A 27,972-nucleotide genomic window follows, 5' to 3' on the forward strand; every position below is an offset into this window, starting at 1 on the left:
AAGGTTGATAAGAGAAATAGTATGTTATGAATTATTATTCTACCTTCTGTTCTAAGTACTGGTAATCCTTTTAAATTTAATACCTTAAAGATTTCAAACAGAAGATACATTTTTTTCCAGTGCATCGCATCTGCCTCCACGAACTCCATCACAGTCATCACCCTTTTTCACGACCCGTTGACAGCGCAAATATGCAAAGTCAAGTGGCAATTTATCATGCTATGCAGTGAAACCGCCCTCCGGGCAGCGCGAGAGTTAAAGGTGGCGGCCCAAACCGCCGCGTGGGGCACTCTGGGGTTAAGTGGCAAACTAAATTGAATCGCCAGCGACGAACGATGCGTGGGCATGTATCTGCGCCTACAACTAACAACCCGCGGCCCCAACAAACCCCTAGCCCCACTGAAACTGCACATTGGATTGGGAGTGATTTACATGCTGATTTATACCAGCTCGGTTTTTTGGTAAAAAGAAATCACTGCGAATTTAAAATAAGTTGCTTAAATTCTGCATTCCAATTTGCGCAATTTCTTGAAAGGAACATGTCATTCAATATGAACTTAGTTAATGTTAAATAATTAGATAATTATTGTTAATTCACCGGCATTAACTAGAGCAGGTCCAGTGTCCACAGCTCTGTTTACGGTTCGCTTTGCATTAAAATCGATGCGACGCTGACCTTTCCCTCAATTAAAAGTGCACACCCACCCGGCGATGGGGGCGCACAGTGGCGGTCGAAAGTAATGGGACACTCTTCCACTGGGGGCGTTGCTGTCGACACTTTACCTCATTAGCAGCATCAGCAGCATCGGCCGCTTGTATAATTAATGATTGCGCCCCCTGCCGCAGGCTTCGTATTGATTTTAATTTGTGGAATTTACTGGATAAATATGATAAATTCGAGATGCACAGAGGGCTTTCCAGCGCGAGATGGGACGGCAGCACTTAGCAAAGTAATTAACCAGCCCGATTTGGCAACGACTGCCGCCTGCCAGCTGCCAGCTTGGTCATCCTCAAAGCCAGTTGGTCAGATCGAGCCAGTTGGTCACTTGACAATCCGTAATCCAAGCCCATGCAACCCCCAAACGGCAGGCGGAAGTGCCCGAGGCAACCGCAGAACAACTCCACTCCATCCACCGACCTCGGGCGTCTCCGGAAATTCACCCTGCCGTTGACAAGCCTCAAGAGATCCGACCAAAGACACTCGTCCCAGTCAGTAAGTGACCGCAGCAACAGAAACAGCAACTGGGGGGCACTGGGAATATGGTGATGTGTCGGTTTCTGGGACGGCGAGTGCAGCGGAAGGATGCGATGGGCTGCGATGACACTGGCGGCGAAAGGCGGAGTAATATGCGTAATTAAACAAAACCGCAAGTGGGCCAGAGCAACAGCAAAGGATTCAGTTACCAGGGATAAAAGCAACTGCAGCTGCAGTGTATCCACTCGAAAGATGGCCAAAGTAAAGGGTATAAACAAGGCGAAGTTGGGACTCCCTAACTAAGGTCATGCACTTGCCTATTATAAACAAAATTTGCTTACAAAAATTCAAAGAATATTCATGTAAATAATATAAATCACATTAATCATTGATGCTTTCCTCAAATAAATAAAAACATTGCCACTTTAGTGCGCGACAAGATGCGACAGCAAATGTTGATACCCTTCGGCGAGAGATGACAGCAGGCTTAAATTAAATATTTGCAAGGACGCAGGACGAAGTGGGCAGAGTGCGGAGTGCAAAAGGACGAAAGAAATCAAAGAGAGTCGAGCAGCGAGGAGCCCAAAAACGCAGCGCCACATAAATGTGGGGCATGCAGATTGAAGTGTCGTCCGGAGACGAGGACCAGGCAAATGGGAAAACGGGAAAACGGGAAAATGGTCCCATGGAAAATCAGAGGCATGTGGCAGGCCATGGAAATGCCATTCAAGTGCGACTTAACACCCCCTCAGACAGCTTTTAGGCAGTGGAAATTGATCGAAAGACTAAGAGCAAACATAGTTGACTGACAGCGACTTCAAAAAATCCAACGGAACACAGTGAGAACAGTGCAATAGGGCTGGCAAGCGGCGAGATACTTTCGCAGTATCTTCGAGATACTTCAGCGAAATGTGCAACAATGTGCCAGCATCGATTTTCTATTAGCCACGAGACACTTGAGCCACAAAACTAAATACAGAGGGCAAATATTGATAAATACGTAACGACACGGCGACGAGGAAGACGGAAAACCACAACAACCACATTATGAATACTACTGAAGCTCGTAACTGTCCATCGACCAGCCAAGAACATAATAAACAGCGCTTTCATGGGTCCGAAAATAACACGCAGAACGTAACTCGGAAGAGGTCGCCACAAGAGGCCCACATCCTCATCCCCATCCACATCCCCTCCAGAACTCGATGACCACCTCAGCCAATGTCACACTGGAGCAACCAATGGGGTCAAATCGTTTATTATTCAAAATTAAATGCCTAAAAAGGGCGGTGTCCACAAAAAGTTAAGATCATATTGTTGTGATTTGCGATATATGTTATTACATATAAGAACTTGAAGTTGATAGTTAAGATGTTTAACATAATGTTAAGTGATGTTTTACATAAAACTGCTATTACAATAAAAAAATTAATACTTTTGTAAATATCTTCTACCCCTCAATTCTTAGCTTTAGAATCAGGCTAGTTTATGCATTTAGATAAAATTTGTTATTTTCTCCCAGTGTAAGAACCACTCACCTGTTAGGGCTGCCAAATTCAGAATAAATCCAATTAGCCGCATTGCGAGAATCGCAACCAATATGAATTTGAATTCCTGTGGTTACTGCACAAAAAAAACGGTGAATATGCTTGCGACCTGATTACGAGTTCAAAGTGCCAGCGGCGCGAATTATTTCATTTATCTAATATCAAGTTGTGCCGCGAGAATTCACATCAATTGTTTTGACTTAGTTTCGCACAACTCAGTTGGTTTTCCGTGAGCCAAGCTCGGCGATTCGGCGCTTGAGCCGGAGTCCAAATTCCGGACTTCGGATTTCGGAGCCGAGCGCAAAAGGAGAGCTCAGAGAGAAAGCCAGGAGAAAGGCTTTCTCTGGCGACACGAAGTGTAGGTGAACCGACGCGCACGAATTTTACTTTATCACTGAATTTGATTTTTTTTTCGCATCTTCGGCAATCGCCAGACACAATGTTGCTGGCAACATTGTCGAAGAGGGGAATTTTCGAGTTCGAAAGTTTCTGATTCGTAAGAAGGGGGAAAAGGCAAAAAAGCTTGAATAAACGGACTAATACAAAATATACAAATCTAATAAATAAGAAAATGTTCAAACTAAGCGCTTTCTTCAAATTTTAAAAGCTATTCGACACAGTGCCATAAATATTGTATAACATAATTTATAGCAGTTTAAGTTTTTGGCATTGTGCTATACAGCAATGTTATTTAACATTTTATCGCAAGAACGAAACTTGGTGTTATATTAGACTGTTATTATTCAGAATAAATTTTAAATTACAAAAAACATAAATATTCATAAGTCTTAAATATTTATGATATGAAATCTTAATTTTGAGTGAAAACTTACAACACATTTTTGATTTGCCAGATTTATGAAAACTTGAAAGAAATGTAAATGTAAAAATGTAATTTTTTTGTGCTGCAGTATTTAATGGTATTTTTCATATACCCTGTTCATGGTATGGTATTAATCAGCTGTGTGCTCACAAATGCGTTTCAGCTGCTCACCAAAATACAATGTTTTGATTTTGCAAAATGCCGGGAAGAAAGTAAATAACTATAAATTCTTGAAATAAAATATAAATCTAAAGTTTATTTACACTAAGGGCACGAAGAAAGTTGATCAAGAAGCAGCAGAGAAAGCGGCGTCGTCAAAAACATGCCAAAGAACGTGATAAACTGGAGACGGAGGCGGAGAACCAAAGACTTATGCAGCCGGAATACCAGAAATGGTTGCAGGAACAGGAGGAAATGCAGGAATTCCAACGGCTGGCCGACGAACGGGAGCGCCAGTTGGCGGAGGAGTCCTGGCTGCGACGCGAAGCCACAGCGCAGCGACAATTCCAAATGGACGAGGCAAAGAAGCGCCAGGAGCAGGAGGAAGTGGAGCGTTTGCAGCTGGAACAGGCGAAAGAGCGAGCGGAACGGGAGGAGAAACAGCGGAGGCAGCGCGAGGAGGAGGCACAGAAAGCCGCCAAGGCTGCCGCCGAATTCGATGCCATTATGGAGAGCATGGATGAGTATCTGAACAACCCGCGTATTGAGAAGCCTCCCAGTCACCTCCTGCGTGTGATGGAAACGCATCCGGAGGAACGACCCTGCGAGTTCTTCAGCCGCACCAACTGTTGCCGCTACGGTCACGCCTGCACCTTCAACCACCGCCGTCCGATGCTGGGAAGGATCCTTCTCATCCGGCACTTCTTCAACCATTCCATGCTGCAGAAGCGATGGGCGCACAAGGAGTACGACTCGGCGGAGGAACACCTGGAATTAACCGAACAGGATCTGCGCCACGACTACGATGAGTTCTTCAACGATGCCGTCGAGGAACTCGGGAAGTTCGGCACCATTGTCAACTTCCGCACGGTGCGCAATACGCTGGAACACCTCAGGGGTCACGTCTTTGTGGAGTACACAAACGAACGGTTTGTCTGAGAGTATTAATTATCATTATTATTTAACTAATATCACATTGTTAATATGCAAGCAAATGCAGCCTATTTCCCAGCATTTTCATGTAAAAGTAAATTCATATAAATCACAGTTTTAATTTATACCTGTTCTCTCAGCTAATTATATATAAATATTGTAATGTCTAAAGAGGTCATAAACTAATTATTACAAAGCGTACCTTATGATTTCAGATCTGCACTTCGCGCCTTTACCAATCTCCAAGGTCGCTACTACGCCTCCAAGCGACTAAACGTGGAGTTCTCTAACCTGAGGACCTGGCGCGGCGCAGTCTGCGGTACGTGAACTGCATGCCAAGAAGAAGCCGTATCCTTTAACAAACAAAACTTACTAAAACTCAAGCTAAACCCATTCATATATTTTAATACCCTTTTCTTTAACACAATCTGTGACTTCTTAAAGGTTTGTCCTTAACACGTAAATGTCCCAAAGGTAACGGCTGCGGCTATCTGCACCTGTTTGGCAATCCGAACAACCTGTACAACACGGAACTGGAGTACACCAGCGGTCCACGCAGTGAGCGACGCTCTAGCCAAACTCCAACGGCCAAGACACCCAGGTGGATTTAAATATAATATTATTTCATATACCGGCAAGCTATTTAAATAATTTCCTTTCCTCTTCAGTTGGGATGAGCACAGCGAGCACGGCAGGAACTGGCGCTGGTCGGCAAGCCCCGAGGTGGAGCTGGAAAACTCCAAGGACTTGGGCAACAGAGGTCAGGATCTCAAAAACACCCGACAGCGGGATCATCATTCCAGGTCAAGAAGTGACCGAAGTTCCGTGCGCTCTAAAAGAGAGCACAGCTCCTCGGGATCTTCACATGACGAGCGCAGATCAAAGAGGCATCACCAGCACAGGAGCAACTCCACAACACCCGATCATCAGCACAGGAGCAACTCCACAACACCTCAGCAGCACAACCATCGCCAATAAAAACCCAAGTATTAATTCAAGTTTTTTATGGGATCTTTACAAAATTTTATTCAATCTCTTTGTGGACAAAACATGAGTGTCTCAAACAAAATACTAAAGAGATTCCGAATTTCTTGCTTGAATGACAGACAGAGGGTCAGAGCGAAACACTTGCAATTTAGGATTGCCTATAAATATTTAAGGTGCGATCTGAAAACGACTCAATTGTTTACAACGGAATGGAATTCTACGCGTAAAATTGGCAGTTTCGAAGGTAGGAGGAAGGGAAAGTGAGACTGAGTGCTGGGTGCTAAGGTGTGATGACAGCAGTATTGTGGAGGTGGTAGGTGGGTGGTGTTTGTAGGATCGGAAATTGTAAATTCTAAAGTCTATTTGTCTTGCTTTCTTCCGTTTTCGTCGTACACATACAAACAAAAATTATACAAAAACTCGTTTAAGGAATATTATAATAAGTAGCTTTAAAATTAGGCAAACAGCGAACGCCCAGCGAGCCGCCCTATAGACGGATTCCGGGATTCGTGGCCGCCACATAGCGCAGCAGCTCCTCGTTGTCCTCGCAGATGACGGGCTTCTCGTGGTAGCAGGCGACGTCGTGCCAGGCGATGCCATCGTTGTACACGTTGTTCAGCACGGACAGGCACTGCTCCTTGGTCTGGTTGATGTCGTACTCGGCGTTGTCCGGCTGCGGGCGCTTCTTGTGGCCAGTCTGCGACCAAGGGTTGTAGCCCCAGCCCTGTGGGATGCGGTTGGTGGCCTGGATCTTCTCGCGGGTTGCGGACCAGAACCATCCATAGACGGTCTTGGGCTCCAGATCCGGACGGTTCTCGCAGCCAGCAAAGTCACAGATACGTCCGGCCGTCCAGATGTACGGCACATCGTTCTGCTGGATCACGCGGAAGATCAGATTGTTCTTCTCCTGGGTCTCCAGGGCGACCAGGTCCATGCAGTACTCGCGGCACAGATTGCGGCCATCCAACCAATCGACCTTCTTGTTGGCCAGCGCGGGCACGTGGGTGGTTAGGAACATGTTTTTGCCGCGGTAGGAGAACTCCTTGGGACCTGCGGGTCAGCGAGGAGAAAGTCGGTTAGCGAAAAGTGTTTTCGTACTTGCACTGGGAAAATAGTTGGGGTATGTTATGGCCTTTCAAAATATATAAAAAATTATTGAACTGTTGAATAATAGTAGCACCTTTAACTTTAAGATTCAAACTTAGATGCATTTTTCGTTTGCTTCCGAATTTCCTAATTTTTTGCCGTGTGGGTGTGGCATGTGGCAACCGGTTTTCCGCGCCGCTGCAGCCTCATCTTCCATCTCCATCTGGAGTCGGAGGCCCAGTGCAATGTCTCGCAGCCTGCCCCATCATGGGCAAACGAAACCGAAAGCGAGTAGCGCCGAAAATCAAGAGATACTATATACCAATGGTGGATGCCAGTGGATGAAGCTGCCCCGGGCCTTACACAACTTCCCCGGTGGCGGCGTGTTACGCAATCCGCGCAATTTATGCAGCATGCTTCTTTTTGCGCCTGCCGCCGCCGCCGCTTTCCTTTTGTCTTGGGTGTCAAAAGGTTTTCAGCTTCCCCGCGTATATATTTACTTTTTAGCTTATTTTTTTTCGAGGAAACAATGGGATCCCCCGCCTGACAACTCCATCCTCGAACTTGTTTCGCCTGAGCGAGCTGCCAGCTACCAACTACCAACTGCCAGCTACCATTTGATTAGCTGCCTCTTTGGAAGTCTTCGCAATGTGCGATATGTCCGCCCCTCGGACGCGCCCCGAAAAAACTGAAGAAAAAGATACCCGGTTGCCACAGTTGGCACGCGTCATTAGCCCCGCTTTAGGCCACTTTTGCAACTGCCCCCCTGCCACGCCCCCTTTGCTGGCGGGCAGCGCTACGCGTCAAATCAGCTTAAGTCCAACACATAATGGCCTTATTGGCCATTGTTTGCACATTATTATTTATTTTGCTGCCGCTTCGGCTGCCACTTGCCATTTCCTCACATTTCTGGCCCTTTTGTGCGCGGGTCAAGGCGATAATGTGGCTAAAACTCATCTTGACTGTATGTATATATGTGTATTTTCCTAGCCCGAAACTTGCGTAATAATCCGGGTGTCGATGCCGCTTTTTTTTCCCCCGATTGGCATCTTTCAACAGTGAGTTAGAAAAACCGAAACGTTTTCGAATCTTAATTATCGGGCGAATGCACGCCTGAGAGAGTTGTCTACAAAAAGGTAATTAAGTGGAATTGTTAATCAGGTGATTTAACTATTGGAAGGCAGACCTAAAAACCTGCGCTTGTATAACTGGAATTCTCTAAGAGATGAAAGATCTAAGTCGCTGCCAACGGCACTGGCTTCAAAAACTGGATATGCAACTCCGGTGACGCCCCAAAATTAAGTTGCATGTTTAACGGCTTTGGCTAAGTCTCAATGTGTGTTTGTGTGCGTGTTAGCCATAAGTTGGTGTGTGCGCCGGTGTGAGTTAGGGCTTGTCTAATTAGCAATAACTGCAAAGTGTTCATTAGTGTACCGGATATGCAGCGATGATGCTATTGTTCAGGCGTCTCGCCCGTTTTAGCCCGATCTCTAAGCCCTGATGCAATGGTAAGTAATCTCAGGCGATGACTGGCAGCGACAATCATTCGTAGAATAAATGAGGAAAATCCACTTCAACTGAACTACTTGCTTGTTAAGCCCCTCGGACTTGAGCAATTATCAGCTTTAGAGTGCAAAGGAAATCAATTAATTTGATGTCATAAGTGCCGGAAAACTTCATTTACACAACTATATTTAATATAATAAATTTAAAAAAAATTATAATATAAACTACACACATTCTGCCTATCAAATGGCATTTGTTTACGAAAAAGGCGGGCAAAGAAAGTGAATCTATAGGCCGCCATAAAGCTGGCTCACACGTCGACGACCTTCAGCAAAAACAAAAAAAACCCCTCGGCATTTGTGGTTACACCCACAGCCACACGTCGCATTGCCAAACAATTTCAAGTGCAAACTTGGCAATCAAAGCCGCTTAATATTCTCGCCGCGTTCGTCACTTTTACTTTTCGCCATTGTGGTATTGGGCATGGGTATGTGTGCAATGGTGTTTGAAGATGGGCCATAGCCCGGTATACTTACGGCTAGCGCACTTGGCGGGCACGGGCAGTGAGAGGAAGCGACCCGGCTTGGTCGCTGTGGTCGTGGTGGTTCTGGCCGCATGGCTGCAGGCCATCACCACGCAGAAAGTCGCTATTGCCAGGGTGACTTTCATCTGGAAGGCAAGGAGAGGGAAAACATTAGCCAAATTGGTAAGACAAAGTGCCAGGCCATATGCGATTTGGCAAGTAACTGGTACAGGTACACGGCGACAGATATAGATATGCAAATTGTTAACACGTTGTCATTAACATAAATTTGTACACGATTATCGCGCGATAACGATGCCGCGCCCTTTTGTTCGCCACCTCTGCCCATGTTGCGTATACGCAATTTCGTATAAATTTCCAGCTCGCTGGTCAATACAATCCGCAGCGATCCGAAGATGTAAGCTGCTGGTCGAGATCGCTTTTTATGTCAAGGATGCGCAACCGGTTGCCCCCGGCGGCCACTGACACAGTGCCACAGTGACTACCAAACGCCATCGACCACCGACCGCCGACCATCGACGACACTTGAGACTTTATTATTTTCATTTTCATTTTTATTGTGGCGCAGCGCGGCGGCAACGTGATCAGCATCGGCATCAGCATCAATATCGGCGTCAGCACATCACATTATTCATAAATAAAAATGTATTTAGCATCTGCAACGGCGGCCAGCATGCTGATTACACAAGCAGCAGCGGGGCTGACCTTAACTGGTTTTATTGACTTTTTATTTTCTATCTTTCCGATTTTATTTGGTTTTTTTCTTTGAGACGCTGCGTGTCTTCGGCTAGAACCTTCCACGTCGGCTAGCATTTCAATTGGCTTTAGAGCCCGTTTTCGAGTCGTTTCTTCCTCCTTATGCTAATGCAATTCGCAACGGATCGGTTTGACCGGCGGCTCAATGTCCGCGCGCAGCTGGAAATTGTTGCATATTAATTGGATTTGATCTGGGCGGCGATTGCGTGTCTGTGTGGCTTAACGCCAGTGTTTATTTGATCGCCAGCTGTCCGCTGATTTGGCAACTATAAATCATTAACGACGGACCAGCGCTTATCAGCGGTCAGCGCCTAATTTGGTAACAATACATAATGAAAATTGGATTTCGTATTGATTTCATCTTCGACAGCGACATTTCCAAAGTGAAGAGTTCGTTGGGAAATATGTGTGTATGTCAGTTATTGTGGCTACTTTTTTGGTGTTTATTTTTTTACTCATTTGTTTGTTCATTTGTTGCGTTTTGTAACTTGTCCATCAGCGCTTTGACCATTTCTTGTTTCATGCATGTTAATCAATCAGCCGACGAGCTGATGAGGCATTTAATTATACTCCTACAGAGAGCTCAGTGCCCTTTAATGCCAGTGGGCAAATTACAGGCCAAGTGGGCTTTGTGCATTATCGAGTGTTTCTCTTTTCGGGTTTTTCTTCAAAGGGGTTATGGGTGATGGAAATTTTATGTGCAACATTGCGCAAACTATGTGTTCGGTGGAAATATTTTCAGCTAATAATTTTGTCTTTGATTTTATAACTCAAATTGTCTATCATGTAAATTTATGGTACAAAAGACTTAGGAAACGAACTTTTTCAAAGTGGCCAACAAAAGACTTTATCAGCAGAGGTTCTTAAACGAATGACTTAGACAGCAAACCTTTCTAAGTTCTCAAGCGAAAGACTTGGGAAGCGAACTTTTTCAGTCAAACGAAAGACTTGGGCAACGAACTCGTTTCCCACTAGCTTTAGTTCTCATTTATTCAGGTCTTGCCAGTTCTGAGCCGGGTTTTTTAAAAATATTTTTCCGTTGGATTTCGGATGTTTCAGGTTTCCATATCCTTGAACAGCGCACAGCACTCAATTTTTTGTACAATTTATGATTGTTTTTATGGGTTTTTTGAACACAATATGAGTTTGCACTTTGGTTAGTCCTTCGATTGTCCGCACACACACATATCGCATATGGCATAGTAATAGAGCACACTTTATATCCTTGGACGCGGAGCGCTGCTGCTTACCTTTGCTTGCTATTTGGAATAACACTGCACAGCACGGTTTCTATACTGTAGTCGCCGAATTGTCCAAGCAGACAACCAGACGAGACCAGACGCAAACGAAAACAAAAGTCAATTGGCAGCAGCAAACTGTTTTATAGTCGAAGCCGCGCTGGCTGCCCACCAACAACATCTCGTGCAGCTTTGAAAAAGCTGCGACTGCGACGCCAGCGGCGACGGCGACGCTGACCGCAGCTGCTGCTGCAGCGAAGCTTTGGCAGCAGCAAAGGCATATAGCCATATAGCCATACAGCCATATAGCCATATAGCAGCAAAGCAAAAACCAAAAACAACGAGATGAGCTGCTCAGAACATCTTTAGACAACAACGACAACTTTTGTCTATAAATATTTATGTTCTTTTTTTCAGCCTTTTTTCCCGCTCGCATCTTATTTATTTAGTTTTTATTTAAAGCATCTTCTCGATCTATTGTTCGGTCTAAAACTGTAGTTTGATAATTTTTATAGCCGCACAGATCCATTAAGTAGTTGTTGCTCGAGTGTCAGGCACTAGAAACTTGAGCTCGACGTGGATAGAGATTTGGTCCGTGTGGTGTGTTTGGGTTTTGTTTCGAAATGTATTTATGCAAACACTCTTGGAACCGCCGCGCTGGCATCCATCTCCCTGGCCAGCTTCATATATCACCATTTGATGGAGTGTTTGTCTTCTTTTTTAGGCCTTGATCTTGAAAAGCCTTTCGAAATGCCATTTAAGATCGCCGATGATTTGGCTTCCGCGCTCGGCCCCACGCACGCGTTTGAAAAAAATGAGATACAAAAGCGGTTCGATGGGTTTCTTTCTGCATTTACAAACTCTGATTCGATTTCTGTGCTTTAATTGCCATGTGAATGAACTGGCGGGGAAAGGATCGTCTGCTGGCCATCAGCACACCCCCCCCCCCAAAAATGGAAAAAAATTTATAGCTCTGGAGTGCTTGGCGGTGCCAGCCGGATCTGAGATTGTTCTTAAAAAGCTTTATGTTTGCTTTTTATTTTCGCTCATAAATATGCAAATTGATCGCTTGATTATGTAATTTATTTAGTGTGATTTTGCGAGTGAATCCCCCGCACCGCTCCGCGCCGACCCATAATTTCTATGCCAAATCAAATCTGTTGCAATGCGTCAGTAAACATTTGAAGTTGGGGGGCAGGTTCAAGTCGCTAATCCTGTTTAATTGTCATCATCAACTTGACATTTTGACTGGATTTGAACCCGTGACTCTTGAATAGCGCCAATGTTCACCTGCCCGCTCTTTTGACTCTTCCATTTTTTTTGTATCTTAAGATATTTTTTTTTTGTTTGTCACATTTCTGTTGGCCGCTAATTGACCATGAAGATGCGTTTGTTTGGGTGGCACTTTTGTTTGTCATTTAGAGCTGCCTTTAATAGCGAGCTAATTTTGAAAGCGGATTCGGATTCACAAAAGGCGTGGCCGAGCTCCAATTCCCGCCTCTGTTTAGCCGCATGGGTCTTCCCCTCCCAATTCCCCATCTCTTGCATATTTTAATTAGCCTTATTAATAGAGCCGCAGTCACTTGCCTTGGGGCGCCATGTGCCAAAGGTTTGGACCCGAAGAGCCGTGAATTGTGTTGGCCCAACACATTAACAGCATCAAATTAATTACACATTTAGATGGCGAGTGCTAAGTTCATATTGCAAAAAAAAATGTAAAAAGTACCCGACTGATTGGGAAACTTTAAGTCACGAAGGTTGGCAGCGGAGATCAAGGATGTGCTGGTTAAGGAAGTGCAGAGGGCATTTCCACGGAACTGCCTCTATAACAACGTTGAGTCACACGGACTCGGACTTGAGATGCTGTTTAATTAGTTTTATGACTGTCTAAAACAGCGATGTCTCCAGAGAAATATTTAAAGTCATTTAAGCCATGCGGCTTGTGGCCAATTAATATAATGCATAGCGGCAGTTATGTGTTAGAGATGCTATCGCGTCTAAATTATGGCTTATTTACTTAAGTGGTAAAAGAAATAAAAACTAGTTGTATTTGTATCTCAAGTTATTAATTTTTGTATTAATGCGGTATAAAAAACCTTTAACACCTTTTTTGTGCGATATTTCGAAGGCAATTCTTTGATGCTCTCGACGCTTCTTGGTGCTTGCAACATCCGCAGTTGTTGATTTTGTAATTTTTTCCCATCTGCTGCATCCGCTGTGTCGATGATCTTGTTTCCTTTCCACTTGTTGCACATTTTCGCCCTTGAATCTGGTTTTGATTTCGGGTTTTTGCCCGAGCTGCCTGCACTTCCTGCGACTAACCTTGTGGGGTTCAAAAACCGCATCGGCATCCATCGGCCTTAAGAAACTGTTCTGCGTAAATGATCCTAGTCATAGCTGAAACGATGAGCGCTAATAACGCATATTACTAATACGCAGCGTGAGCCCGTCGATCAGATGGACAGTTTTATGCGACGTACGACCTTCGGTGGGTGAGCTGAGACATAAAACCTTTTGCAACTACAATAGGCATTCGAGTGGCTATCGCTGGTGCGCAGATGTTGCCAGCTATCTGGATTTCCATAATCCATAGCAAAACATCAAAAGATGTTCGGCCAAATCAAAATAAGAAATACACAAAGCCAGATCCAAACAAGATCGGATTGCGATGAGCACGGAAGCACCCGTCGACAGTTCGAGCAAATCTCAATCTAAATCTGAAGCAGATTCAGCGCACCTTCCGCTTCAGCGTGATGCGTTCAAAGTTGAAAAAAGAAATATAGAAAAAAATAATAAAAATTAGAAAAAGGAAAAAACACACAATCAAGATGCAAATTGTTGGAACAACAATGGCGCAGCCAACTGAAATAGCGAACAAAAATAATCAATCTATTTAAACAAACGGCCACAAAGAATGGCCAGCTTGTGACCTTAGCTTGAATTTTGGGCATTGATTGGACGGCTTTGAATTGAACTTTGGCTCGCTCGAAATTTTCCTGCGGTTGTTTTTTTTTTCTTTTTGATTGGCCATATAGAATTTCTATCATTAACATTGGGGCATCAAGCAGCTCGTCTGGGGAATGCGTGAAGGTTGCCGGGCGTAATTGCAACTTGTTTTTACGGCCAAGAAGCTTGGCCGCGGCAAATTGAACAAAAATCATAATAAAAAAAAAAAAAAACAGGCAAAAAAGATTGAAAAACGAATACTTTTTAAATGGTTTTGCCCGATCGGCAGATGAGAAATGTTGCCAAATTTGACCCCAAGAGGCCGACGCTTGTTCATTTACACATTAGTTGAAATTTAAATGCTGTGTTTGCGTTGGCCGTTTTGGCCAAGTGTGGGGCTTTTGTCGCACCACACGAAAAGTGATTGGCAACAAATTAATCAAGACCTTGCCGGCTCTCGATCCAACTTCAAACTTCAGCAGCAGCATCTCCGGCAGTCATGAAATGAAACCTTTTATTCAGGCGCTAAGTGTGAAGCCAAGAAGAAGAACCCATAACCAAAAGTATGGATTACGCAATGAGCGCGAATCATAAAAACAATAAAAAAAAAATATCAAAATGATTGATGTCTGCAATTTAGCGCATCTGTGTAAAATGTGAAGACGAAAAACGGTCTGTTCGTTGTGACACAAAAGAATTAAGTGCCCGGGCGCATTTTAAATTCGTCACGGAAAACGTGACAAAAATTTTCCATATGCGAAAAAAAAGATCGGAAAAAAATTTAGGAACACCGGGCAAACAAACGAAACGAAACGAAACACAACACAGCGAAGAGATGATTGCGAAAATGCACGGAGCACAGTACAGCAAACTTTGACACACATTTCGCGCACAGGCCGTCAAGAATCTTCGTATGAATGGGTCTTCGGCCACGGCCCCGCCCCCTTAGGCCCTGCCGCCCACATGTATCTAGTTATATTAAATACTGATGCTGATGCTGCTGCTGCGACTGCTGCTTCTGCCGCCAGAGACAATGCAACATAAACAACAACCAGCGGGCTAATTGCACAAGAGGCAGACAGACTCTTGCATTGGTTCGCTTAGAATCGCCATTTGTCTAATCAGCGCCATAAATCTGACAAATTATATAAACGCTAAAAAGAGGGTGTGTGCGGAATTGTGCAGCGCAGACAGTCAGGGGCAGATGCGGATGTCTGATGCCATAGAATTTCCATATCCATTTCCACCCCTTATCCCAGCCCATTCCATTCGATCTTCCATCGCCGTCCATCGCCTGAATATGCAATGGCAATAGCTCAGCTTTGCATAATTTGTGTGTGTGTTTTACATTCGGTTTTTCATATTTTTTCTTGCTGTAATTTTTACATCATCATCCAACCTTTTCGATTCAGGCACACTCGAAAAAAAAGTAGTACAAAAGAATAGCGGTTTGAAAATTTCAACAATTCTCATGGGAAATTATAAATGAACACCACATATACTCTCTTAGATAAACGTTTCAAATAGAACTAAACAAATAGCATGTACCATTTAGGGCCAAGATTTTTGCGAGTGCATCAATCGTCGTGGAGGAAGTTGCATATTTATAAGGCAAAAGTTAATTTTTGTTTGCCAGCCGGGGTGTCATGCTTATGAAATCAATTGAACATATGTTCCAAGCGGCCAGCGCATGCTGCAGTCATAAATCAGAAGCGCTTAGTCAGACAGTTTTCCGCTGAAACAGATGAGAACTGCCAAAACAAAAGACTTAGGCAACGAACGCGAACTTTGCACTACAACATTTAAATTGGATTATTTTCGCTGCGCCATTGTGAACCTTCGTTTAACACACCAATTGTGTTTCACTATGATATATTCTTCTGCGAACTGCCTTACTGGTTCAGCTATCAAATGTCTTTATTGTTGAATTCGATTCATCAAGTTAATGTTTCCATTGTTGGGGAGCTTAAGTCACTTATTAACGCCCTAAAGCGATTAGATCCTAATTTAAGATGTTTTTTGGGAGTTCTTTAAATTTGAACTCCGCCAAAAACATGGCTTTCCAAAAATCTATAATGAAACTTGATGACCCTTTTCTGTTTTGAGCTGCAACATGGATTGCTGCAACGCACTTGTTGCACATAAAATCAACTTCACCCCGCCTAACCCCATCATGTGGCCAAAAAAAAAAAAGCAAATTGCGTTGTGTAAAGTTCATGGGTCGCCGGCTATTTTCTTGATGATCTTTCTGATGAGCTGCTGCTGTGCTTTTTGGGGGGGCTGCAGTTCGCCTAACAGTTTCAGGGTTGGCTGGTTTTTTATTTTCTGCGTTTTCAGCTTTTTGATCGGCTGTTGGCTGTTTCTTTAGTCATCAGCACACAAGCCACAACTGCGTTGGGGGCGACCTCATCTGTCAGCAGAATTAGAAGCCACATCGGCGGCGGGAACACAGCCGTTTGTCAGATCTTGTCACATGTCTGCCAACGCACTGCCCTCCACTTCGGTCCCGCGACTCGCCGCTTGAGAAGATCGAGATGCGTGCCAAGTCAAGTTAAATTGTTATTACATTTTGAAAATCAAAAACAAAAAAAAACAAAACGCCACAAAAACAACCACCTGTCCAACTTGTTGTTAGTCTGCGGTCAAACAAGTGCACTTTAGAAATTGTTCATAAATCATAAACTCCGATGTGTTGGGACCGAGAAACGAGCCAGTTTGAATGTAAAACGTTGAAGAAGTGCTAAGTGCATTCCGCGAAGTCATTAACAATATTTTTATTGTTTACAATAATGTACGCAGATAATGCTGAGCGCACACAGAATTAACCACATTAGTCTGGCTTTTGATCTGCCCGATTTTGGCATCAGTTCAAGGCCAATAGCACACTCCTACAAATTGGCGTCCAATATATGATTCCAATTATGGAAAGATTTGTAATATATAATACCACTTTTACATATTATAAATATCTAGCTTAGTGTATATCATATTTAGAATAAAAAAAGCACAGGGAAGTATAAGATATTATTAACTTTCAGGGCTATGTTTTTAGAAGTGAAAAGATTTGTTTAAATTTATGTGACAAGGGAAAGGCTTCTAGTATTCTAGTTTTCAGACGACCCCGAGGAACATCTTCGGTGGCTAAATGGACATGGCTCTTAATTAATCCGCGGCGACTCGTGCCAAGCGGCGACCGCATTGGGCCACAATCTCGGATTCAGCCAACTGCTCTTAACAGTTTAGCGGCTTCGGCCAGAAAAGCGAAAATAAACCAAAAAAAAAACCAAAAAATATAAATAACAACAATAAACAACAGCCCGGCCACAATCATGTGGATGTGGATGATGATACCAGTTTGCCTCAACCTTGAGCGGAGCGACAACAACATTTGCGTACCCAGTGCGAGGTACGAGATTCGAGTTGCCAGTACCACGACGATGAAGAGCACTTCTTGAGCGGCACGGCTACTTTGTTATTGTCGCCCGGCGATAACGCGGATGCGAAAAAGTGAATGTATATAGCCAGCCAGCCACTCGATGGATGACGTTGCGGTAGCCTCATCTTGGTACGTGACAGAACCAAAAAGGCGGCATGTGACTGGTTTCGCTGCGATCCCAAATACTTTGAGCCACAATATCCAGTAGTCGATTGGCCGCTGAAGAGGTGGATGGTAAAACACGGAAAAGGTATCAATGGTTTCATAATACCCGAGCAGTGATTATGACTCATCTGCGGCGGTTCATTGATGGGTAAGAGCAGAGAACATTCCTCTACAGTTGATTTATCGCACATCATTAGTACCGAAAAACACAATTCTACATATCAATCCAAAAGTTTTAATTACCCAATCAATCATGGTGCGTTGCAAAAGATCCATCGATAAAAATACAGCACGAAATACATTTATGTTTAATATTTTTAGCCATCACGCTGGTTCATTGCTCCTTTTGCCCATATTGTGACTGACACTATTCATTATCTAAGCGAACATTTATCTTTATTGGATTTCGATCGTGTGTAAATCTTCAGAACTGGTTGGAAACACGAGTCCAAGTCCATGGGTTTATTTTTCAAACACTTGACACAAGTGAATCAAACCTAACTCAGGCAATATTTCATTAATATTTATAATGGCGAAGGCGAAAAATGTGTGTAATCAAAGCAAAATCAAAGCTTTAATCTGATTTAAATTAATATAATTCCACACTTTGACTTTGCGTTGCATCGATAAAATATATATATATATTTATTTATTTATGTACCTGATATTATAATAAATTAATATTTATTGAAAACACAAGCCATAATCTGTGAGTTAGTGTTAACTTAAATTATACATTTGCATGTTCGTTGAAGTTAAGTGAGATTGATTAAGTTAACTTAGCAGTTTGTTTAACTTGAATCAGCGAAGAAATAATTATAAATATAGCAGAAAAACTATTGTAAATATTATTTGAATGTCCCTGATTTCGGAAATATCTTAGCTAATGGAATCATTTATCATCTGTGCCGCTTGACCTTAGCACATTCAATTTAAGAGGTTCGGTCCACGCTTCAGTTTTACATTTTGGTCTATCAATCTCGAGTTGCGTTAAATATTTGCAGTTGTTAATACGCGTGACTTCTTCGGCTGCTTGATTAAATATTAAACTTATTTGCTGCCTAAAATGCGGAATATAAATAGGCGCATGTCGGACCTAACTTCTTTCTAAAAATGGGCAAAAGACCATAATCCGACGTCCTGAAAGGTTAGATAATATATTTCGCACGATAATTGATTAGCGAGTTCATAAATTTTCGCTATGCTCGGGGGTTTCCTTTTGGGTTTGATAACCTGTCCCAAAACCTGCGTCATAACCCATCATAAAAAGTTGCGTGAATAATTGGAAATAATCTATTCTATGTATGGCAAAGATTCTGAGAATAAACGTCATTATACAATCTTATTTTGGATTAAACTAGAAAACGGTACACAAGAAAAATGTCAACAAAAACGTCATACAAATTTCTGACGCACATTCTATGAAAATAAGATAGAATTCAATAAACCCAATTCACCGTAAAATTTCATTAAAAACGAGAAGTATAAAACGGTATAATTATTTATCTCACCTTCGTTAATGTTGACGAAATACACGTTTTCCTAATAATAAATCAACTTTAGCTTGTTATAAAGCAACTAGATATTATGTGCTTAAGTTGTATATTCTAGTTTCACAATACACAATATATACTTTTCAACAGTTTTTTGTATTAAACAGGGAATTTTAAAAAATTATTGAATTATGACTTTAACTGTAGTTTTATTTTTTTGAGTGATAACAAGTTTTCGTAAGCAAAAGCTCTAGCGGAGACACAAACCTGCTCTCAGCTATGCCCGCACTCTTGCCATCCTGCTCTCGCGCATTACAAAAACGCCGGCTACAGTATAGCCGTCCCGCTCGCACCCAGCATGCGCCGCCGCAAAATTGCACGAAATCCGCTAGCTAATTTCCCTGCGCTCCTGTTAACGGACGCGCGATACAACAAATCGCACTACACAAAATTTAATTTGAAAAAAACTCCTTCAATGCCAACCAACGAAAAGCGAGAACGCTTTGCTGCTGGCCGCATTTTTCTAACACCAGTCACAGGGCCCGAACCGAAATGCCCCACATCCACCTGTTGATCGCCCAGCAGCAGCAAGTGGGCGGTGGAAAAGGGGCGGCAAGCGGGTGGAAAATGGGTCTGAAAATAGGGCGGGATAGGGTGTTCAAAGGGTTCGAGTCAATCGGATGAGAGGCCAATTACAATTGTGATTGCCAATAGGCCCGGGACCTATCATCATCGATTGCAGTGGCCAAACAATGGCCAATGCCACATGAAGCACGAACTCCACCCACATAATTGCAGCAGCAGAACGAGCAGCAGCATTTAAAGGTGCTCCGTTTCTAAAAGAAAAACCTGTTCTTCTGCAGACTGAGATTCTTCTTCGCCTTATCGAATGGGGCATCATCAGATCGTTTGCCGCTCCTGCCCCTTCCCCTTCCACGGCTACCGTCACCGCCCCTGCCCCTGGTTACTTCCACCTCCGGGCCACTCGGCCAGTTGGCCACTGTAATGGCCTTATCCCCGCTTTAAAGCATTTCTGGTTGGTCTGTCATTTCCATTTCTGCACCAGTCACAGTAAACAGCTGACGCCGGCCGGGCGCTATCACTTAAATAAAGGGAGGTTTCTGACCCAAGCCGCACTGCATATACCCTTTATGGTAGAAATATTTCAATAAGTTCAGTTTTGTACCATAAAATATGACCACCAACGTTTTAAAACGAATAATGCAACAACTAGTTAATAAATGTATCCAAAAGTATGATACAAAATATAGTACTTAATCATAAGATATAAAATTCAAAAGGGTGACTATAGCTAATGCCTACTAACTACAGTAACTAAATAACAAGCTGGTTGATTATCAGAATTTTCAAACACAGCATGTATTATAACAAAACAAATATATATTCAAAAATTTAACCAGAATATTCCAAGAACTTAACGAGCAACTCAAATAGTAATAAGATACTTTATTACCGAGCAATGAAATAGCTCACAAAACAATACAATATCTTCAGTGAGGGTATGAAAACAATACACACCGTCCATGAGGCATTTGTGGCACTGTGTGAGTGCGCAGCTGTGACGGCAGCCAATAAGAGCCACCATCCAACTATATGAGGGCAAACACCATCTGGGCGATCCTGAGTGCCTGGTGCGCGGTTTGTGTCATTCGACCAACACAAATTTTGAAGTTTTTTTCCTGAATTTTGCGCTGTTCGAATGCAGGCACTGGGCGAACGCTTGCCGACCAATAAACTGAACAGCAATCCCAATCCCAGTGCAGAAAGGCTGAAACCACCAACCAAAGTTGCGACGAATAAAAGAAGCAGAAACCGAACTGAACTCAGTATCTGTATCTGTATCTGTGCCTGTGCCTGTGTGCTCCGTATCTGTGACCGCTACTCTCTGTGTGCGTGTGGCTGTGCATGCGCCTGTGTGTGTATCTGTATCCGCCGGATTGCTTGTATCGATTGGGCACTGCTCGTCGCTCTGGGGATTTCTGCGCGCCTGGCTAAAATATCGGTAGTTTTGTTGGCCGCGTGACGATTGCCGCGTGACTGAAATTGATTGGAATCGGTATCGATAAAGCAAAACTGCTTCCTGTCCTGGCGATCAGCTCAGCAAATTAAGGATACAACTGGTACTATTCAAAACTAACACATTTAGCTAGAGATATGGCCAAAAATCACTGAAGAACTTTGGCAAATATAATTGAATAGCAAAGATTTTATATAGATCAAATGGCGAGTCCTTTATGTAAAAACTGTTTGTTTATTTAAATTCAAATCATTGACAAGAAAACTTAGGAGTTATTTGGAAACTAGCTTTTTTTTATACGACAGTAATTCTAGATGTCAAAGAATAGACTTAAGTGCAACGAGTAACGAAAGTAACAGTACAGCTGTAAAATATATATGATTCTATTCCGAACTGTTTTACAAGACACTGAGAGAATTTTTGTAATAATTGTGCTTTAAATTTGTATTTTTAGTAGATTGTTGCATACTTTTCGGTGGTAACCGCATAATGATTTCGATGCAGCCACTGTATATTTTCGGGGAATACTTATATTTTATTATTCACAGAAGGAAGGTACATATAAACCATGTTCTAAATTATATTTATGTTATTAAGAAAAATGTATATTTCGATCTGAAACATATTTTAAGTAAGGAGTATAGATTAAAGAGTATAACTTTGATATAAAAAACCCACTTAATTAGGTATATTGTAGTTTTTGTACTGTAGTGGGTGTAGTTCTATAGACAAATTCTCTAAGCTTCTAACAAAATTCTTTAAAAATAAGAATTTGATATTTTTGAAGCTTGGTTATCAAGAGTATCTTCAAGACTGGTCCAGTTGGTATTGGCGCGATTTAAATAGGCACTGTAGCATGGCAATAGAAGCGGAATCGACATCAAATAAAACGTAATCAAATGCTGGCCGACTAAGACAATAAAATGAGCGAGGAAACAGGTCGAGTGGGCCACAAACAGCCAGCAGCAGCTGTTTGTTTGGCTAGAAAGAGCAAAAGCCACGTTAAGAAAGTGCTCAATTCGGCTGATGTTTATGCTGGCCGAGCATTTCTACTGCGATTGTGTGAATGTGAATCTCGTCGCACAATGGAAAAAGGCAACAAAATAGAAAAAGCGTTGGCTTGGGCCCGAGGTTTTCGGCTTTTCGCCAGACCAACAGCAGCGATCATCACCAGTGGGGATTGCGAGTTCAGGCCAGACGGACGTGAGTGCTTAGGATCGCGGGTTGAAATCGCGAGACGAACGAACATATAGGAAGGCGGAGAAATTCCAGCGAATTTCATTTGCATTCGAGCGGCTCGATTAAAAGTGATCAAATTGCGCAGGCCCAGTGCCATTTGTGTGGTGTGCCACAGCCCTAATCAGCCATTCAAGCCGCGCATGCGCCGTGAATTTAAAACACAACATTTTCGAACCGAACCCCAATCGAAGCTGCCGCGCACGTGTGGGTTTGATCCCACGAATTGAATTGCCAAGGGCGTGATATAAGCCAAAATAGCCATCATCATGACCGCCTCACCGGGTCTTCTGCACATGGATCATCCGCTCCGCGCCGTCTATCAATTCTTCCTCGACTTGCTAGTGTTTGCGATTAAGTCGGTGTACTACGTACTCGAATCGATTTACTACAGTCTGCTGCCGCAGCGCTTTCGAAAGTTAAAGGTACAACGGAAGTGTGCATATATTAGTTTTAATTTGATAGACTTTCTTTGCCCGATTGAGCGCAGCGGATTACACAACATCATGTCCAGAGACACCCACAAAAAATATAACCATATTTTTTTTAAAGCAGCTTCCAGTGCGGCACTCGAAATCAATCATAGGTAGAGCTACCTTAAAGCCAGGTCTTTTGTCTTCTTTTTTTTTTTCTTTATTGTGCAAACCGTCAGTTTTGGCCATTTCACAAATCTTAATGAGCCACGCGCAGTTTTGCGGTAATGAAAACAAATCATGTTTGCTTTTTGCAAAGCAGCCGAATATATGATACTCTCAGCTTGAAAAACTTATATTTTACTTAAAATATTTTGTACGAAGTTTGAAAACTTTCCAATTTATTACTCCGTTTGCAAGCCTTATAAAATTGTCGTAAAGAGCGTTTGAACAAACCCCTTTCTTTGTTTTGACACGCTTGGATGGCAAACAATTTTGTTCACACGCTTTGCTGGCTATTCATGAATGAACCCTCCGCTACTTTAAATATTTATTGGCTTCTGCAAAGTTTAACTATTTTGTTTAAATATTTGCCTTAATGGAGCTTTGTCTTCAATTACCCAAAGTCCATGGCTGACATTGAATTTGAGCCATTTACATTTTTGGTATTTATGTTTGTCCAAGTTAAACGCATCTTCGGATTGTGGCCAAAAATATCCGTGACTTGACAGTCCGATGAGCAGTAACCAACTTAGTATGACAACAAGTTTTTCCTCATTCAAAACATCGCCTTTTCCCTAGTCACTGCTGTTGTTGCAAAATGCACGCTCCACGCACACCAAAAAAAAAGTAAATTGCATAGAGAAGTACATATAAATTACCAGTAATTTAAAAGAAAAAGTTGAGATCTGACTAGCAGACAGTAGAAAAGAGCTTCCTTTGCTGCATTTCGGCGCTGAAAACCGATATGCCCTGCTGTAGGGGATTGAACCCAGCTCAAATTGATTGAACTTTGTTGCAAAAGCTGGTGACACTCTTGCAACATCTGTTTTATATTATGATTCAAGCATATGTGGCAAGACATTCATTCGTTGGCCAAAATAACAAACTCAAGCTTAAATTATGCAAAATGCCCAAGTCATTTTATTACAAGTCTGTCGCACCTTTTTCGTATGCTAAATAAGTTTGCTTATACATAGATATAGATACATATATAACAATTATTAATTTATAATATACTTTATAACCCTAACAGGACATCTCCGGCCAGGTGGTGCTCATCACAGGAGGAGGCGGCGGCGTTGGACGTTTGATTGCTCTTAACTTTGCTCGACTTCAGGCCCGCATTGTCATCTGGGATATAAATCAAGAAGGTAAAATCGCACCTAGATGCTAATGACGCCGTCACAGCTTCTGCCAGGCGGGTCAAAAAACCCGACGGCTAGTGAAAGCTGTTACATTTACAATTTGATTAGCTAAACAATATTTGATCATAATTTTCCGCGCAGCCATAAAGACAGCTGTGGATTTGTTGGCCAAACATGGTTATGACAACTGCAAGGGCTACGTTGTGGACATCTCGGATCGGGAGCAGATCTACCAGCGTGCCAGCCAGGTCAACGAGGAGGTTGGATCCGTCGATATACTGATTAACAATGCCGGAATCGTGTGCTGTAAGCCCTTCTGGGAGCTGCACGATCGGGTCATCCAGAACACGTACAACATCAACATCATATCGCACTACTGGACCGTGAAAGCGTTCCTGCCGCACATGATGCGTAATAATCGGGGTCATATCGTGACCGTGGGCTCGGTAACTGGAATGCTGGGCACCTACGGATGCAGTGACTACGCGGCCACCAAGTACGCCTGCATCGGTTTCCACGAGAGTTTGCTCACCGATCTGAAGGCCCATGGCTATGATCAAATCCAGATGAGTTTGATCTGCCCGTACTACATCAACACGGGCATGTTTTCGGGTGTTCGGCCGCGGATGATGCCCATGCTGGAGCCACAGTATGTGGCGGATCGCATCGAGAACGCCGTGCGCTGCAACGAGGTGTGGTGCGTGCTGCCCAACTCTATTCGCCTGCTCACTCCACTCAAATGGTAAGTAGTCTATTAAACATAGTTATATACAATGTAATTAATCCTGGTCTTCTCAGTCTTTTGCCCGCCAAAATGTGCTGGGAGCTCATGTCGCGCGTTATCCGTGGACCCGAGTCTATGATGATGTTCCAGGGACGGGGGCGCGTGGCCGCTGGTTAAACTCCCAATGGGAGTCATCATAGAATCCATTACCTAAACTTAAGTTCTTGTTTCGTTTCCCCTATAATTTTACAATAAACTTAGTTATTTGATTTAATGAACTATTTGAATAGACTTACATCTATCATTAAGGCTTTAGTTCCTGCTAATCCCGCACTGTGGTCTGTTGGTAGTAATGCGGCGCCAGCTCCGTCAGCCACTCTCTCTTGATAACGGTCACGTAGTTCATGAACAATTTCGTCGTTTGGAGCAGTTCCCCATAGACCACGTACTGAGCTTGAGGAAGTGTGTAGAGAGTGGAGTTCGGATGAATGGCCAGTTCAGTGCCGCTGCTGATTTGTCGATAGACTCCGGAGTGATGCAAATAGGCCACCTGTGTGAAGAAGCCGGCAGTGATGCACTTGCACAACGTTTCCACATCGCCCTTGCACGAGAAGATTGGAATGCCGTACTTCTTTCTGGCCAATGTGATGAGCTGCTCCCTCAGCTGGTGGGCCCTCTTAAGATTCCTGTAGATGAGGAAGTATTGGCCACAGAACTCCTTGGTCATGCCCTCCTCCACGAAGCCAGTGTAAACGTTCAACATCGTAATGAAGTCCCCTTCCGCAACTTCGAAGTGCCGATGTGCCATGCGTCCACTTTGTTGGGCAACCGCTGAAGCTGGGCGCGAAAATATAGACTGCACCTGCAGCAACGCAATGATGGTTATGATCTCCTCGGAGCAGCCCATCTGACCGGAAACATAGAGCATTTTGGAGAGCATAGCGCTGAAGGGGAGTTCGGCCAACAGGTAACCCACGGGCTTCGTCAGATTGCCCTTCTCATCGATGGCGTCCAAGGCAAATAGACCCTCCAGTGCGGAAAGTAGATTCTGCGCCGGTGGTGGCGATGGGAAATCAAAGCGCAGTATGTTCCCGATACCCAGCGCTTTTAGCTGCAAGATAGTGCCGCTTAATTCGCTGCGTCGCATTTCGGGTGGCTGTCGAGGAGCTAGTGCATCATAGTCTGATTTAGTGTACAAACGATATACCTTGCCGGGACGCATGCGACCCGCTCGTCCTGCTCTCTGGATGGCCGACGCCTTGCTGACGGGCACTATCACCAAACTGTCGCTGCAGGTTTTGGGATTGTACCACTTCACCTTGACGTAGCCGCAGTCTATCACATAAACGATGCCCGGAATGGTGATGGAGGTCTCTGCTATATTCGTGGCCAGCACCACTTTGCGAGTTCCTTTGGGTGGGGTAAAGAATACCGCCAACTGATCGGTGCTCGACATACTACCATACATAGGCAGCACCTTGAGATTCTCCTGCTCCGAGCTGGCGATGTATTCGCGCAGGAGATCCAGCGCCTCCAGGACTTCCTCCTGGCCAGTTAGGAAGGCCAAAATGTCGCCAGGCGGCTCTTTTTGATGGAGTTTCCAGACGGTCTCCACAGTTTCCTTCACATAATCGGCGCAGGGTTCGTTCAGATAGAAATTACTCACAGGATGCATGCGACCTTCAATGCTTAGCTTAACGCTCACTTCGCCCGATCCTGGCCAGCTGAAGAACTCGCTGAAGAAGCTTGCATCTATGGTGGCCGATGAAATGATGAGCTTGAGCGAGCTGCGCTTGCGAAGGATCTTCTTGAGCAGTCCCAAAACCATGTCGGTGAGCATATTCCGCTCGTGCGCCTCGTCCACGATGATAACACCATATTGGGTGAGCAGCGGATCGGCTAGGACTTCCCTCAGCAAGATGCCCTCGGTCATGAACTTGATTTTGGTCCCCGCGCTCATGCTTTCCATGAAGCGGACTACATAGCCCACCGTGTCACCTACCAGTTCACCGCGTTCCTGTGCCACGCGATTAGCCAGCGTAACCTGGAAATTGACTCTTTAGATTTAGATTTTATAGGGGATTTGGTTTAGGATTACTTACGGTGGAAACGCGTCGTGGTTCGGTGATGCCTATGAGTCCCTTGGTGTGCCAGCCCCATTCATACAAGTACTGTGGCACCTGGGTGCTCTTGCCACTGGGAAAGATAGAAAACCCGCAGAGTTAGAAAGATTACTTTGGAGCTTCTGGAATTCCATACAAACCTGCCTGTTTCACCCACTAGGATGACCACCTGATGCTTTTCCAAGCAGTATAGTATTTGATCCCGGTACTGGCGTATGGGCAAGCGCTCCCTCTGTAATAATTTAAGTTTAATTTGTTATTCTAGCAAATGTTTAAGGTATATTTTGTAAGCCCACCTGCTCCATGAGTCCCATATTGTGATTGACATTGAATACAAAGGCAGAGGACTGCTGTTCACCACCGGCACTATCTGTGATTGCATCGTCCGTCTCGGGTTTTAAGAACTTTGGCTTAAAAGTGGTCATTTTCGATTATTTACTTTGTTTAGATTTAGTTTTGAAATTAAGTAAACAGCTGATGGACTCAATGCAGTGGTGCAAAATATCAAAGCGCGCAAAAGAGTGTTAGGAATCTAATTTTATATCAGCTAATGGTCACACTTTTATTTGGCGGGAAATTGCATTGTTTTGAAATTTCGATTAACGATAACCAACTACCATATAAAGTTAATTTTCTTGTTTTCTCAACTATATAATAAGTTGATGTGCACAAAAACTTAGTTAAATACTTTATCAACCAGATACTAAGCTGAGAACTAAGTATACAGTCGCCTAGTATATCCAAAATATTACTTTTTAAAAATTGTTTGGCTAGCACTACAAGCTAATTCCTTTGGTACCCACAAATTATAATATGTTTGATTTAGTCGACCATTTCACGAGCCCCAATAGTGGCAAATGTCCATAACATTCACCTGTATTATTCATGCACATGTTTTTGGCCATTTTGCGGGCACGTTGCAGCACCGACATGTCCCCTATTGCTAGTGAAAATAACTCTAATTGCCAGTGGCAAGGCCACTTTGCTCCTCTGCATACCCTGCAAACTCATTATGTACTATAAGGTCGCCCTGGCCACGTGTGTGTGTCAAAAGTGTCCCCCGAGTTTTGTGCAGCTGTCGGCGACAGAAGCGCCCGGCCAATTGCTTTTGAATAAATATTGTATTGTATCTCTCGAGCAACAAAACACACACATTGTTTCGCCCGTTTTTTTTGTATACATTTTGATTTATGCACCGTCAGTGGGTATTATATGCATGCCGCCAATATTGGGACGAGTAAGATGGCCGTCGATTCC

The 27,972-nt window shown here is 43.5% G+C and overlaps 5 protein-coding genes across 8 annotated transcripts in view; 2 read left to right on the forward strand and 3 right to left on the reverse strand.

The window, feature by feature from the left end:
- Positions 1-3,136, reverse strand: part of LOC6730994 (neural cell adhesion molecule 1-A) — a 59,377-nt gene extending 56,241 nt beyond the window's left edge. The window contains exon 1 of the mRNA XM_002078119.3: positions 2,734-3,136. Coding sequence (XP_002078155.1) covers positions 2,734-2,776 — 43 coding nt within the window. The 5' untranslated portion in view covers positions 2,777-3,136. The remainder of the gene's footprint in view (positions 1-2,733) is intronic.
- Positions 3,137-3,636: 500 nt separating this feature from the next.
- LOC6730996 (U2 small nuclear ribonucleoprotein auxiliary factor 35 kDa subunit-related protein 2) lies at positions 3,637-5,655 on the forward strand. 2 transcript variants are annotated; one of them, XM_002078121.4, is made up of 5 exons: positions 3,637-3,777; positions 3,835-4,653; positions 4,873-4,976; positions 5,102-5,258; positions 5,326-5,655. In XM_002078121.4, the coding sequence occupies exons 1-5, from the start codon at positions 3,764-3,766 to the stop codon at positions 5,633-5,635; spliced, it is 1,404 nt and encodes a 467-aa protein (XP_002078157.2). In that variant the 5' UTR covers positions 3,637-3,763; the 3' UTR covers positions 5,636-5,655. The 2 variants fall into 2 exon arrangements, with proteins under 2 accessions (XP_002078157.2, XP_044778745.1); XM_044922810.1 differs by lacking the exon at positions 5,326-5,655 and having other exon boundaries at positions 3,638-3,777; positions 4,873-5,005; positions 5,132-5,258.
- LOC6730997 lies at positions 5,651-10,909 on the reverse strand. Its single transcript, XM_016179012.3, has 3 exons — positions 10,787-10,909; positions 8,773-8,905; positions 5,651-6,694 (listed from the first exon to the last, which is right to left on the reverse strand). The coding sequence occupies exons 2-3, from the start codon at positions 8,903-8,905 to the stop codon at positions 6,132-6,134; spliced, it is 696 nt and encodes a 231-aa protein (XP_016023461.1). The 5' UTR covers positions 10,787-10,909; the 3' UTR covers positions 5,651-6,131.
- LOC6730998 (short-chain dehydrogenase/reductase family 16C member 6) lies at positions 7,525-24,866 on the forward strand. Of its 2 annotated transcripts, none has more exons than XM_039293949.2 (4): positions 7,525-7,694; positions 23,757-23,874; positions 24,010-24,610; positions 24,667-24,866. In XM_039293949.2, the coding sequence occupies exons 1-4, from the start codon at positions 7,560-7,562 to the stop codon at positions 24,767-24,769; spliced, it is 957 nt and encodes a 318-aa protein (XP_039149883.1). In that variant the 5' UTR covers positions 7,525-7,559; the 3' UTR covers positions 24,770-24,866. The 2 variants fall into 2 exon arrangements, with proteins under 2 accessions (XP_039149883.1, XP_002078159.1); XM_002078123.4 differs by lacking the exon at positions 7,525-7,694 and adding an exon at positions 21,987-22,513.
- LOC6730999 (probable ATP-dependent RNA helicase DHX35) lies at positions 23,617-27,231 on the reverse strand. 2 transcript variants are annotated; one of them, XM_044922809.1, is made up of 6 exons: positions 27,012-27,231; positions 26,856-26,947; positions 26,695-26,788; positions 25,800-26,636; positions 24,889-25,703; positions 23,617-24,830 (listed from the first exon to the last, which is right to left on the reverse strand). In XM_044922809.1, exons 1-5 carry the CDS (start codon positions 27,138-27,140, stop codon positions 24,915-24,917), a joined length of 1,941 nt encoding a protein of 646 aa, XP_044778744.1. In that variant the 5' UTR covers positions 27,141-27,231; the 3' UTR covers positions 23,617-24,830; positions 24,889-24,914. The 2 variants fall into 2 exon arrangements, with proteins under 2 accessions (XP_044778744.1, XP_016023462.1); XM_016179011.3 differs by having other exon boundaries at positions 24,889-26,636; positions 27,012-27,230.
- Between the last annotated feature and the right edge of the window lie 741 nt (positions 27,232-27,972).

Source organism: Drosophila simulans, chromosome 2L, assembly GCF_016746395.2.
Source record: "Drosophila simulans strain w501 chromosome 2L, Prin_Dsim_3.1, whole genome shotgun sequence".
In the NCBI taxonomy this organism is placed as follows: Eukaryota; Metazoa; Arthropoda; class Insecta; order Diptera; family Drosophilidae; genus Drosophila; species Drosophila simulans.